Source organism: Scyliorhinus canicula, chromosome 12 (assembly GCF_902713615.1).
Source record: "Scyliorhinus canicula chromosome 12, sScyCan1.1, whole genome shotgun sequence".
NCBI classification, from domain to species: Eukaryota; Metazoa; Chordata; class Chondrichthyes; order Carcharhiniformes; family Scyliorhinidae; genus Scyliorhinus; species Scyliorhinus canicula.
Genome location: NC_052157.1, coordinates 134,838,916 through 134,852,576, shown reverse-complemented (window position 1 = coordinate 134,852,576; position 13,661 = coordinate 134,838,916). Strand labels below are relative to the sequence as shown.

Sequence of the window (13,661 nt, the reverse complement as noted above, 5' to 3'; positions counted from 1 at the left end):
TTTTATGGCTTGGGTAGGGTGCTCTTTCCAAGGGCCTGTGCAGACTTGATGGGCCGAATGGCCTCCTGCATTGTAAATTCTATGATTTGCTGTCATGTGACTTTAATTGGACTGGGGGAACGTTGGATGAATGGGTTAAATTCGACAATTTCTGAAAGCTCGCAGGTGCGACTTGGCGGCTTTGTTGCGCCAGGCGAGGATCCACGCGAGCCGGTTCGATTGCTGGAGCAGCCTAATTTGGGAACCTTGCCAGGCAGCAAGCAATTGTGATCGAACAGGCTAACTCCCATTGGCGGATTCCGAAACTTGCCTAGGCATGGTGAGAAAACAAATCACCAATTAAAATGAATCTCCCTCTCATTAACTAGATGGTCGTCCGTGAGCGTCGATTAGTACTGGTCCACACAAACGAGGAACGACGGAACAGCACCTGGGGGGTCTCCAAAGTCAGTGGAGGCCCCTGGGTGCCCGAGAACAGGGCAGGGTGGTACCCTGGGAACTTTAGCACTGGTAGGATGGGGGCACTGACAGGGTGTCAGTGCCAGGGTGGCATTGCCAAGGGTCAGGGCCTGAGGGAATAATGCCTGTGAAAAGTGGGTTGGGGGGAGGGGTAAGAACGGTTGGAGGATAGGCATGTGTGACCTCTGGAATGTTGGGTGGGTGGGGGGGGGGGGTGCGCCCTGGAACGGGGGAAGGAGGCGGCAGGGGGTATGTGATGACCTGAAAAGAGGGGTCCTCAGTGACCCCGTGATGGGATGTCCTCACTGGTGTGGGGGTAATGCCCATGTGTGTGGGAATGCCACTGCCCCATGGGTGAGAGGTGTGGGGGACCCTCGAGCGCATTCAGATTGAGGCAACCTTCCAAGATGGCGGCCTGATATCTGAGGAGCCTCCCCAGTGCTGAAAATAATTCTAAGTGTGGTCTCTCCTGAAGAGGAACTCGCTGGGACCAAAGGAATGACTAGGTGCCATTCAATTGCAGTCATGAACTTGCCAACGCAGACATCGAGTAGCTCGTGGGAAACCCCGCTCATTACGGCACTTCAGACTTGTCCCGTTCAATCGCACCCCACATCTTTGGACCTCGACTGTTTCACAGATCACTCGCACTATAGATTTTATTTTTGTTGATGTACTTTGAGTTTTTGGAACTTACATTGAAAGTACATGAATGATGCTGGTTTGTGTTCTCGTTTATTGTATGTGTCAATTCATATGAAGGAATTGAATATCATTTTTTAAATTGACATGAGATATTCAATGTTCTGCTTCTGCTGATGGCTAGACTGTTAATAAAAGTTAGCTTAAGCCGTGTATTTAAAGGACTCTGACAGCACACTAGTTTAGCTTTGTGTTGCTATCTTCCGTCTTGCAGGAAATTTGAACCATTTTATATCTGTAACGAGAGGTTTTTTTAAACAGTATTAGAATCTTTGCACCAGTAAAGTGCAAGATTATTTTTCTTTTGGATTTGAAAAAAAAAACTTTTGAGCTTCAGTGTTCAAAGAACTTCAAATATGTATTTGCCAATAGATGTTCCATATTATTTCATGAGATTTAAGAATATTGGTTAATTTTAGGGATCACAAATAGCTTTGACTATTACACAGAACTTGCTGTTCCCGATCACCATTGTTCCATGATGACTAACTGTTGGGTTTATGAAGCTCTGCTCCCAATGTGAACAATAATGATCTGAAAGTACATTATGTAACAAGAAATAGACTTGTGATGTAAAGGTGAGTTCAAGACTTCATTTCAATGCAGCAGTGTTTCTATGCAAGATGCCACATCCTATCTAGATACTTTAGATATTAGTGTATTCACTTTGAAAGCAATGTTTATTTCAAAAAGTATTGTACCTTTTTAAAATATATTGTCATTTAATCAAAGCATCTGATTAAATATTCACGTTGTTTGTAACAAAGCAATTTGAGTCATGCAGCTTTTGTTTTCTAGAAAACCTTAACTGAATCAGATATTTCTGTATAATTTATAATCATCTTTATTGTCACAAGTAGGCTTACATTAACACTGCAATGGAGTTACTGTGAAAAGCCCCTAGTCGCCACAGTCCGGCGCCTGTTCGGGTACTCTGAGGGTGAAGTCAGAATGTCAAAATTACCTAACAGCACATCTTTTAGGACTTGTGGGAGGAAACTGGAGCACCTGGAGGAAACCCACGCAGACACTGGGAGAACGTGCAGACTCCGCACAGATAGTGACCCAATCGCACCTGGAACCTGGCGCTGTGAAGCAACGGTGCTACCCACTGTGCCACCATGCTGCTCCTATTGCTGCATCAAATTGACCAGAATGCTGATACAAACAGGTGAGGAAATTATTAAATATTTGTGCTGGGATCAAGTTGGCGTTCTTCATATTTTAACAAACCCTAAGTAATATGTTTCCATGTTAAGGCTTTGAGTATTCAATATTTTGATTTGGAGGGGGAAAAAAGCAGCAGATAAAGACTCTCCATGAAACCTGTTTAGCTTTCACTGAAAATCAAATTTGGGCAATAGTTTGTTTTTGTGGTTTGAACCTTGCCATTACTAATTAGATCACTGCGTGGTACCATGATTCAAGACCACCAGTAAATTCTAACCATTAATTATTGAGGAGACTGGCGAAAACAATAGAAATAAAGTTCATCATTTTTTTTCCTGAACTGGTTGCAAAGTCAGTACATTTACCACCAGCTCCAAATTGCAATCAATCATTTGGAAAGTACAGGTTGCCTTTTCCTGGAATTATTTCCTTCCTTTCACTCGGATCTGGCAGGCCGCTCACTGTAGATTCATAAACTGAAGAAGGTACCACTTTTACTTTGATTGCTGTATTGAAAACGTCTTAGCATCATTGATGCCTTTAACATCGGGCCCTTGCTACTTGGTTTACACAAACTTTAGGTATATTTTAAAGTGACTTCTTTCTCTTTACATCCCTCTTGAAAAAAGTGAAAATCGCTTATTGTCACGAGTAGGCTTCAATGAAGTTACTGCGAAAAGCCCCTACTCGCCACATTCTGGCGCCTGTTCGGGGAGGCTGGTACGGGAATCGAACCGTGCTACTGGCCTGCTTGGTCTGCTTTAAAAGCCAGCGATTTAGCCCAGTGTGCTAAATCAGCCCCAATTGAAGAGGCTTACTGAATAGAAATGTAATCGTAATGTGTCACTACAAAGAGGTACATTGGCATTACCCTGCAATGATGTCTCTTTTGATAAATATTAAAACTGTCCAGCACCCATTTTAAACCAGATGCTTTTTAAAGTTTTGGACTCTCGACAATTGGCTTTTCTAAGCGACAGAGTTTGTTTGTCAGCTGCTATTTATTTTACCTTGGGTAAATGAGCTATTTGGGGTGGAATTCTCCGCAGGGGGCCGAATTCGTGAAGGCCATCGTGAACTCGGCCAAGGTTCACGATGGCCTCGGAACCCGCTCCCCGCACCTAATTCACCCCCACCCTGGGGGCTCGGAGCGGACCTCCGTCTCTCTCGGCAGCGACCTCGTCGCGCCGATAATGTGAAGTCATCCGCGCATGAGCGGGTTGCCGGTTCCAACCCGTGCATGTGCGGATGACTTCATCATGCAGACGGCACGAACCCGCGCATGCGCGGTGGCAGTCTTTCTCCTCAGCCGCCCGGCAAGACGTGGCGGCTTGATCTTGCCGGGCGGCGGAGGGGAAAGAGTGCGTCCGTTTTGGACGCTGGCCCGACGATCGGTAGGCACCGATCGCGGGCCTGTCCCCTCCCGAGCACAGTTGTGGTGCTCCCGTCCCAATCGGGCCCCTAGATGCCCCAAACGGGCATCTGCCGCCCGTTTCACGAATGCAGCGACCAGGTGTGTTTACCGCCGTTGTGAAACGGGCGTGAAGGGCCGGCCGCTCGCCCCGTCGGGCTCGGAGAATTGCAGTTCGCAGTGAAAAACGGCGAGCGGCAATTTTTCCGAGCCGGGTGGGGGGGGCGCCAGGGGGTTGTAAAAAATGTCGGGGGGCCCTCCCGCGATTCTCCCAGGTCGCGTGGGGAGCGGAGATTCGTGCCCTTGGGGTTACGTTTTTCCAGCTAATTGCAGTCAGATTTTTGTTTGTGCGTGGAATTAAATCCCCTGAAATTGCGCTGGGTTGGGACCCTGACATTATCCTTTGGTTTGTTTACTCGGGTGGGTTCAGAGACCCAACGGGAGATTTCAAACCCCCCCCCCCCCCCCCTCGCAATTTGGGTCCAGCAGGAAAGCATGCAACCACTTTTAAAACACCAGCAAGAGCCTTTTTTTTTAAACTCTGGATTCCTTCTTATCCCAATGAGGATGCCACTGTGTCGGTGCGATAATCCCACAGAGTTCTGTGCACGGGAAATACTGAACAAGTCTGAGAACAGGGCTGAACTCCTGGAAAATATTACACCACTCACCTGTCAGTCTGGGTCCAGATCGGAGGGAGCACAATCCTGCTACCTCCATCCTTGGTTGGAGAGATTGTCCTCTTTTTCTGGTCCTTGGGCGACCACAGCTCTAAGATCCCACAACAGAATTTGCAGGTAAAGGTGAGAGCTGTGGGAAGCAAGCTTCCCAGGTGGTTTCTCCATTACTGTGGGTAGCTGCAGCCTCAAATGTCTTTGTGTATTTCTGGGTAATCCATACAAGACATGTTGTAGTCCACCTAATGAGAAGCCTTTGAATTGACAGAATAGATGCGCCATCTTGCCCAAATTGGAGTCTGCAGGGGGAATGAAAATGCCGTTGTTCTGGGAAACACAAAGCTGTCCTGTAGGAAATCAGACTCCCAGTGCAAAAATGGACCTTCTGTACCAGCATGGTCCAAGTACCCAAAATTCTGCCTATAATCTTCCAATTTCAAGGCCTGGATAGAGTGGACGGGGAGATGACGTTTCCACTTGTCGGAAAAACTCAAACCAGAGGACACCATCTCAGACTAAAGGGACGATCCTTTAAAACTGAGATGAGGAATTTCTTCAGCCAGAGGGTAGTGAATCTGTGAAACTCTTTACCGCAGAAGGCTGTGGAGGTCAAATCGTTGAGTGTCTAAGACACAAAGATGATTTAATAAGGAGATCACAGGTTATGGAGAGAAGGCAGGAGAATGGGGATAAGAAAATTTCAGCCATGATTGAATGGCGGAGCAGACTCAATGGGCCTGGGCCGAGTGGTTATGTCTTGTGGTCATATTGCAGAAGGAATTTTTTTTTTTTCATGTCACGTAAAAAAGAAAATCCGAGAACCATCTTGAAAAGAATTTTGGTCAGAAGAAGGACCACACAATTGGAAAGGCAGATTTTTAGCTGGTTGCCTTCAGCAATTCCTCACAGAAAGACCAATGTCAGGTTGTGCAAGGATGCCATAATGTGTAGCCAGAGAAAATCAGGAAAATAACTGATCTGGCAATGTTTGCCATGTCTGGAACTGGTGCTCTCTCTTACCCTGTCATGGCATTCAAAATCTTCAAACAGTCCTTTATATTTTATTTATGTTAAATGTTTGCCATGTTGCCCAAGCTATTGCAGTAATGTGTTGCAAATAGCTAATCTGAAAAATGTTCAGACTAAAGCGTTTTAAAATTTGATATCACTGATGCTGCTTATCCATTTTACTTTGAATAGTGAAAAATAAATTGGGATTCTAATTTCAGGCATTCTTGCCATTTTAATGGTCATTTTCATCAATTCAATTCGTCCCCTCTCCTCCTGTCTTTCAAAATAACAGCAGTCTTTAAATCCGAAATTGCTGAGGCCTTAGAAACCATATTCCATAATTGTTTCTGTACAAAACCACATTATAACTTTTTAATAAACAAGTGTGTCCCAAATCATTTAAACAAATAAAACCATTCTCTTAGAAACTGTACCATCATCGTATAGCTGGCTTTTCATCTCGAGGTACAAGCATTGCAAAACTGTACACATAAAAATCTAGACCAACTGATACACAAAATACAGCATTGTCTGTCATCTCACAAAGGAGCACAAGCAAGACACAGTTTACAATTTTACACCTATACAAAAATAAGTTATTGAATACTCAACACATTGCACTTTGTAACAGCAAAGAGATGAGGAGATACTTTGGTCAAGCAGATATGCAACTATGTGAAACACTGCAATCTTTAATATAGTGAAACAGTCAGACAGTTACCTTTGAACATTTTGTGAACAATTATACTATTGTTACCAGATCAAAAACACTGAAGTGTAATAAATATCTAACGCACTTGCTCTTCAGAAAGAAATGCTCCATACTGCTCTTTGTCAGTATGTAAATGTTGCTCACCTGTATATACTGAAGTTCAACGAGAGCCTTCATCATTATCATAATCATTTTTTTACTCTCCTAATTTTGTTCTGCTAACTTGCATGGTGGATTGTGTGACCCAAACACGAATGGCTCCCTCGGCAACTAAGAGCAGCTCTGGCTTCTAAAGAAGGATTTTTTTTTTCCCCCCATTCACAGAAGTCTAGTTATCTTGCCACAAACCCTTACGGCTTAGCTCATCAGCTACTTTTTGATGAAACTTTGGAATACCGCTTCTTTTTCCAAGCTCTCAGTACCAGACTCCCTCAGAACTTTTGGACTGAGTCATTGTCCAAAAATGTTAACTTCCTAAGCAAACGAACAACCTTGTGATTTTTTTGAATGGTGAGGGATAACAATCAGTTTCTGCTTGGTTCTTTCTGTTTCCTCCATTATCCAGGATCAGCTGAAGAAATGTCATGTCTGGTGTGTATGGTTGATGAATGATAACATGGAAATCTTCACCCTGCCCTCAACCCCACCTCACTCATCTGCTAACTCAGTTTGTAGTTAACTGTTGCCATTTCCATTTATATAGAAAAAATGGTCTTTCTGAACAAGTATGCGGGGATTTATTCTAAGAACTGCACAGTAACAGCAGTTCTGCCTCATTCACACTTACAGATAAATAATGTGTCACCAAATTCTAGCAGAAGCACAAGGAATGAAGGAAAATGGTCTAATTCACCCCAAGTTCTTTGGTCATTGGCACAATTTTCCCTGGATGTGAACAATGCAAACCCACACCTACCCCCTTATGAACAGGGCGACAACATAACTGTACCAGCCTCCCTGAACAGGTGTCGGAATGTGGCGACTAGGGGCTTTACACAGTAACTTCATTTGAAGCCTACTTGTGACAATAAGCAATTTTCATTTCATGTCCCCTCATCTTAAGAAAGGATCGTTACGAACTGAAATATCTCCGGCTATTTTTGGACGGCTTGTGCCAGATTTTATCAAAACATCTGTGGAAGCCAGGGAGAAGGGTACCAATGTTTGTAATAAAACAAACTTAAATAGCATAACAAACACAAAGAGATCAGAAATTGGTATGGAACAGTTAGAACAGCGGTAGAGAATACTATCAAATAGAAAGGCCTTGGAGAAACGTGGAGAAGTTTAGGAAAAGTGGTCCAGTGATTGGGATTAAGGCAGCCGAGGGCTTTGTCATGTGTGGTGAAGTGGAAGTGCAGCAGAGAGGAGGGCAGTATGTACAAGAGGCTAAACGTGGAATTTAGAAGAGCACTGTTTAGGATGTTGGTCTGCAGGAGAATATGTCAGGACCACGGGTGGGCCTACAGGCATTTAAATGCAATGACACTGACAGAAGGGCAATGGATTTGATGAGAACCTTGATGCTCAGAAGCAGGACTATTGTGGAATAGGATGCAGGGGGATAGAATTTGTACAAATTATAGAAAGTGTTGGTTTGTTTGGCTACTTTCCTGTGCACCTTTAGCAAGACTAAAAGAACAGAGGCTGTAATAGAAGCCACCTTGATTCTGGTGACTCTTTAGAAAGAATTTGAGTGAGGGCTGCATACAAGCTTTGAAGCAACAATAACGGCAGTGACCGTGGGGGTGAGGTCTGGGTGGAGTTGAATAATGTTGCAGGGGTGGTTAATGATGGATGGGATATTGGAGATTAAAGTTCACCGCTAGCTGGGTTCACTTCCAAGTAGCCAGTGCGGAGACTGATTAAGCTGGAGAGGTGAATGTTAAGGATGTGCCGTAAAGTAGAAAAACATTCCTGCACGTCTGCACTGGTAGAAGGCTGAACAGGTAGCAGGACACTGGTCATGGAGTTGAGGTAGGGTTGAGTGTTATCAGCAGATAACTGGAAGTTGATCTTGTGTCTATGGGAAAGGTCACTAAATGGCCAGCATTGGATAAATTCAATACCTTTTCCAATGTATTGATATAGGGATGAAAAATGAAGTCACTGCCAGAAAGGTATAAGCAAAATGAGCCAGATGCTGGTATATGAAACAAAAACAAAAAATGTTGGAAAAACTCTGAGTGAGTCTGGCAGCATCGGTGGAGAGAGTAAATAGACTTGCCATTTCGTGTCCGTATGAATCTTCAGACTCTGGAAGAGTCCTTCACTCCAGACTATAACTCTGCTTCTCTCTCCATAGATGATGCCAGGCCTGCTGTGTTTTTGCAGCATTTTCTGTTGCTGTCAGTTGTTACTGTTACATGCTGTTCATGTTGGGATAAGTAGGACTATGTCAGTCTCCAGTAGTAATCAAGCCTTTCAAATGTCAGGTACAGATTGAGAAAAGTTCGTCCTGGTTACGGACTCCATGCACTTGGTGACATTGAACAGTGCTGTGGATACGGTAGACACCAGAATAAAACATTTGAACATGATTAGTAGGAAGCATCTGAATAGACTCAGTAGTAATTATGCATTTAAGAAACTTTAGAGAAAGAGAAGGAGGTTTCAAATCAGATGGTGGTTGGAGAGGATGGCTGGACAAAGGGAAATGAATCAGGAAGAACTGGGAAGTACAAGATGGTTTTATCAGGAGTTGGCCCTAGGAAGGAGATGGTATTTAGAGAAAACGAGTCCAGTAATGGCTGGGTGAAAGCTTCAGTGTGATTAGTGGCGGAGGTGTCAGGAATGGGACAGCAGCAAGAGAAAGAGACTGACTCAGCTGAGTGAATGTTCTCAACTAAGACAAAATGGGGTTCTCCGACTTGGAAGTCAAAACTGGAGTGGGCAGGAAAAGGAGATTGAGGAAACAAGTTTATTTTTTGGATGGATCCAGTGTTATCCTTGAGGATAATTTCGGAACAGTAGATTGATTTAGAGAGAAGGTAAAAGGCACTTTTGCTTGAAGTGGATCTGCCCGATAGACATCCTACCCATTCAGCTGCTCAAGCAATAACCTTCAAAACTGATGTTGTGATGGTGAGAAAGACCATTGAGGAATAGAGAAAAAGCATAGTGTGAGTGACTGATGATATATGTTGGCATTGATATTGAACTATTTTGGTTGACGTTAGATCAAGTACAATTCCAATATTCGGGTGCAGTCCAAATTCTGTTTTCACAACCCCCATATCAGATACACTTTGATCCACAGCAGCATTTGGAGCAGTGCCCACTGCACAGCCTTTAAGACCGACCAAGCCGTCCCTGTAATTAGGACACCCTCCATTATTCAATAGCCTAACTGAGGGCTGATCTGGCAGTCCAAGGGGATGTCTCCATGGGGTAATGTGAGGCATCAACAGCCATGCGTTATGTACCAACATAATTTGTAAACTCTGAACCCAAAACATCCCTCACCTCTCCATCAGCATCAGGCTAGGACACCAACGTTGGTTTAGTGAGGAGTGCAGCGGGAGTAGCATCAAACACTGAAACTACAACACACACATGCTTAATACCAGACGTAGAAAGTCCCAGAAAGAATTATATGGTCTCTCACTGGCAGGGTCAGAAGAAATCGTTCTAACTCACCACCATATGAGCATGGTGGTGGACAATTAGACAATGCACCAGAGTAGGCGGAGGCTGCATGAACAACTCCAAGATCCACCATGTTGAAGACCATTACTTGAGCACAAGGAACGAGACAAAAATTCTTTCTTCAGCTAAAAGCGCCACACAGGCATTCCGACCTGGCCTCCTCCTGAAGCTCCGCTATTATAGGTGCTAGTGTCTGGCTATTGTGGTTCACTTCATATAACATTAAGAGCCGGTTGAGTGAACTGGCCATAAAGAAGGCTATGTGACCCTAAATAGCATTTTATAACACTGATGACATGACAGCAGAATCTGTGCCCTTGGCCAAACTGTTCCAAAAGCAGCTATGGCAAAGGCATTTACCCAATATTATTGAAAATTGTCCAGGTGCATCTTAACCACAAAACATGGCTGGAGTAGAACTACTACAGAGGTTGTAATATTGCAACGTAACTTCAGCAGAAAGACCACAAGGATGGCATTGACAGCTATTTACACCATTTATCTGAATTCTCAAAGTTATCGCAGGAGATCATGAGAATCCCTGTAATAATTCCAGCCTAATCATTCTAGGCCAGTCAGTTGCTATATCTCCCAGTCTTCTCTCGTCCATCAATAAAGTGATGGAAGGAGCCATCACACAACACCTACTAATCAATATCTTGCTGACCATTGCTTGGTTCCAGTTCCGCCAGCATCAGTCATCTCCACACCTCATCAGAGCCTTCATTCCGAAATGGACACGAGTGCTGCATGCTAAAGGTAGCTGAGAGTAGCTGGCTTTGATATTATGGCAGTGTTTACTCAGTATAGCAGTTGAGTGCAAGGGTTTCCCTCCTGGTGGCCATGTCTTAACACATAAGAAGATGGTCATAATTGTCACAGCCCCAGACCATGCCAGGACTTCCTCAGAACTGCTTCCAAAGCCCAATCATTTTCAGCTACTCTATCAAGGTCAAAAATGGGATTATTTGCTGATGAGCTCAGTCATTGAGCTCCAGATTTGGGCAATATTCAGCTTTGAACTAACAGGCGGCTGGTACTAAGTGCCACATAATAACCATGACCAACAATAAAAGATCCAGGCGTTTTCACCTGTCAATACGTTCACATGATAATCCCATCACCCATTCCCCAGCCCCTGCACATTAATGTCTTGTTGAATTGTCCTTTAAATAATTTTTTTAAATTGGCAAACTGTGTGCTACCATTTCTCTTTAAATCCTGGTGACTTGCAATGGTAGTCTTGTTTGGAGAAGAGCGGATTCCTTTCCTGCAAACGAACAGAACACTGAAAGGGAATTTTTTAAAAAACGAAGAGAAAAGTTGTTGCAAACATAAAAAAATCTATCAGACACACTCAGATCAGGCAGCAGAGAACTGAGTGCGGACCCTTCTCTTCATCAAACATCCTTCATGTGGAACATTATCTTCTCAATACAGAAAGGGTTTGTCTTTCGTGGAAGCAGATTGTAAGAACAGATAACGATGAAGAAAAATCCAACATGGCTACAAAAATGAAGGTTGCCTTCATATGAATAAATACACATCTGACTAAATTATTACAAATTAGCAGGATTAAAGAAAACAATTTAGTTTGCTGATTGGTGCATCAATTTAATCAAAGCAAATCTAGTTACTCAAAAGCCTCATTTTCCCCCTCCTTCACCTGGTTGGATAGTCGAGTCCTTTTGAGTTGGATAGTGCTAGAACTCCTTGCGCTGTACAACCACTGTATACTGGAGACTGGGTCACTTGCGCCTGTTCAGGCAGCCTGGCTCTACACTTATGCCTTGTCAAAATAGTTTGAATCGTTTTTTATTTGTCAGTTTGATCTTGAAGCTTTGAGAGGCTTTTCCGAGTGAGTGAAACAAAGTGACGGGAAGTCCGCCTGACCTGCATCAATCCAATAATTAGCAACCAATCTGGGAAAAAAAGGCTGGAGTTTCCTCCCCCTGCTGACACCCACATTGATGATTGATGTTCGGCCTCAAGGTTCCCCTTATAGTTCTGAAAAGCACCTTTGAGAGAACTGATAAATGTTCGGTCCTTGTCAAGACATTCTGCCACTATTACACTGTGTTATTCTATGTCTTAGTTTGATAGAAGGAACATGTATACGAATATACACAAATGATCCTCGAGTATCTCATTGACAACAGAGAGTTACAGTCGCCTTTAACATGCTGGAAGGACTCGGACTTCAGCTGTGCTGTAGGCATGACTGAGGAATTACTCAATGACTGCCTAGATGCTACAGTTACTAGTGAGATATTCAGTTGAGTTTATGAATGCATACACCCTGTGCTCGCTTCGGCAGCACATATACTAAAATGAATGCATACACCCAGTGAGGAGTCTCATCCAACAGGAGTGTATATTGGGAAACAATAGCCATGCTTCTCCCGATTTCCCATCTCTGATTTCCCAATATATCCTCCTGGAGGGTAAAGTTTCTCCCCCGACAGTGATGGCCTTCCAATACCCTGGGGGAGCCTGTCTCTTTAAATGACCTCTGAAGCTTTGCCAGGGTCAGTGCCAGGTCATTAGTAAGGGTGGAAGTGTTGCCCAACGTACCTCCACCACTGATTGGACACAAGAGGAAATTCCAGCCCAGTATCTTTTGGAACGAGAATGTACAAGCGGCTCCAGAATAGCTTTCTCAGTGCACCTTCAGACTCTAGATAAAGCCTGGAACTCTCTGTTGCCTATGGTACACTGCTCACACGCTTGGTTCAGATCTGGAGCCTCCACTACGGGCCCAGGCTATGCTGTGGGGGTGTCTGTCATCCTTATAGGACTCTGGTTGGCTCTGTGCTCGCTCCGGCTTGGGATTGCAGGATGGCGGATCGGGTTGTTGCACTGACATAGTCCTGCGCAGATGGTTTCTTTTCCGAAGGAAGTCAGGCTGGGCAGAGAGGCCGAAGCTGCCCTTTCGCAAAATCATTCGGGAGTTGCTCTTCTTTGGGCGGGAGCGATGGCTGAACTCCAGCTGGGCCAGGTGAGCAGCATAGCCTTCAGAGAGAAACTGCAGGGAAGGAAAAATAATATTTACTGTCAAGCAAAAGGGAGCTACTGATCGAGTCATTCAGTGTCTGCATTCTGGTTTTTAAAGTTTTAATAAACTTCTAGGAACATAGGAACACTATGAACAGGGTTAGGCTGTTCAGCTGCTTGGGTCTAGGCCCAAATTCGATCATAGTTGACCTGCACCTCAGCTACAATCCTGAACAAAAATCTAACTATCTCTGACATCGAGAGCTTTAATTGTCCCAACACCCACAGCCCTTTCGAGGAGAGAGTTCTGAATGTGTGAAAAAGTGTTTCCTTACTTCGCTCCTGAACGGGAGAGATCTATTTTGAAAATTATGATCCCCTGTTGTCGATTGCCCCACCAAAAGACGTGGGCCAGAATTTTGTGCTCACTGAGCAGGCACGCGGCTGACACGTTGGAACATGGAATGTGGCTCGATGATGTTGGGAAGGCAACGGGGCATCAACGCGCTGCTTAATGATATTTCAGTCAGCAGTGGCATGCAGAAGTCAGAACTCCACTCGCTGACAGCTTAAGGGTCAATTAAGGCCAGTTAGGGGCAGCACGGTGGCACAGTGGTTAGCATTGCTGTCTACGGCGCTGAGGACCCGGGTTCGAATCCCGGCCCTGGGTCACTGTCTGGGTGGAGTTTGTACGTTCTCCCAGTGTCTGCGTGGGTCTCACCCCCACAACCCAAAGATGTGCAGGTTAGGTGGATTGGCCATGCTAAATTGCCCCTTAATTGGAAAAAAATAATTGGGTACTCTAAATTTATTTTTAAAAAAGAAAAAAAAAATTAAGGCCGGTTAAAGAGCAATTGTCTCTGACTTTTACTCTCAG

At 44.3% G+C, this 13,661-nt stretch overlaps 1 protein-coding gene across 7 annotated transcripts in view; it reads right to left on the bottom strand.

Moving 5' to 3' along the window:
- Positions 1 to 5,632: 5,632 nt before the first annotated feature.
- The window catches only part of pitpnm3 (PITPNM family member 3), an 856,450-nt gene continuing 848,421 nt past the window's right edge, over positions 5,633 to 13,661 (bottom strand). For all 7 annotated transcript variants that reach the window (XM_038814215.1, XM_038814218.1, XM_038814216.1 and 4 more), the window contains one exon: positions 5,633 to 12,815. In XM_038814215.1, coding sequence (XP_038670143.1) covers positions 12,510 to 12,815 — 306 coding nt within the window. In that variant the 3' untranslated portion in view covers positions 5,633 to 12,509. The remainder of the gene's footprint in view (positions 12,816 to 13,661) is intronic.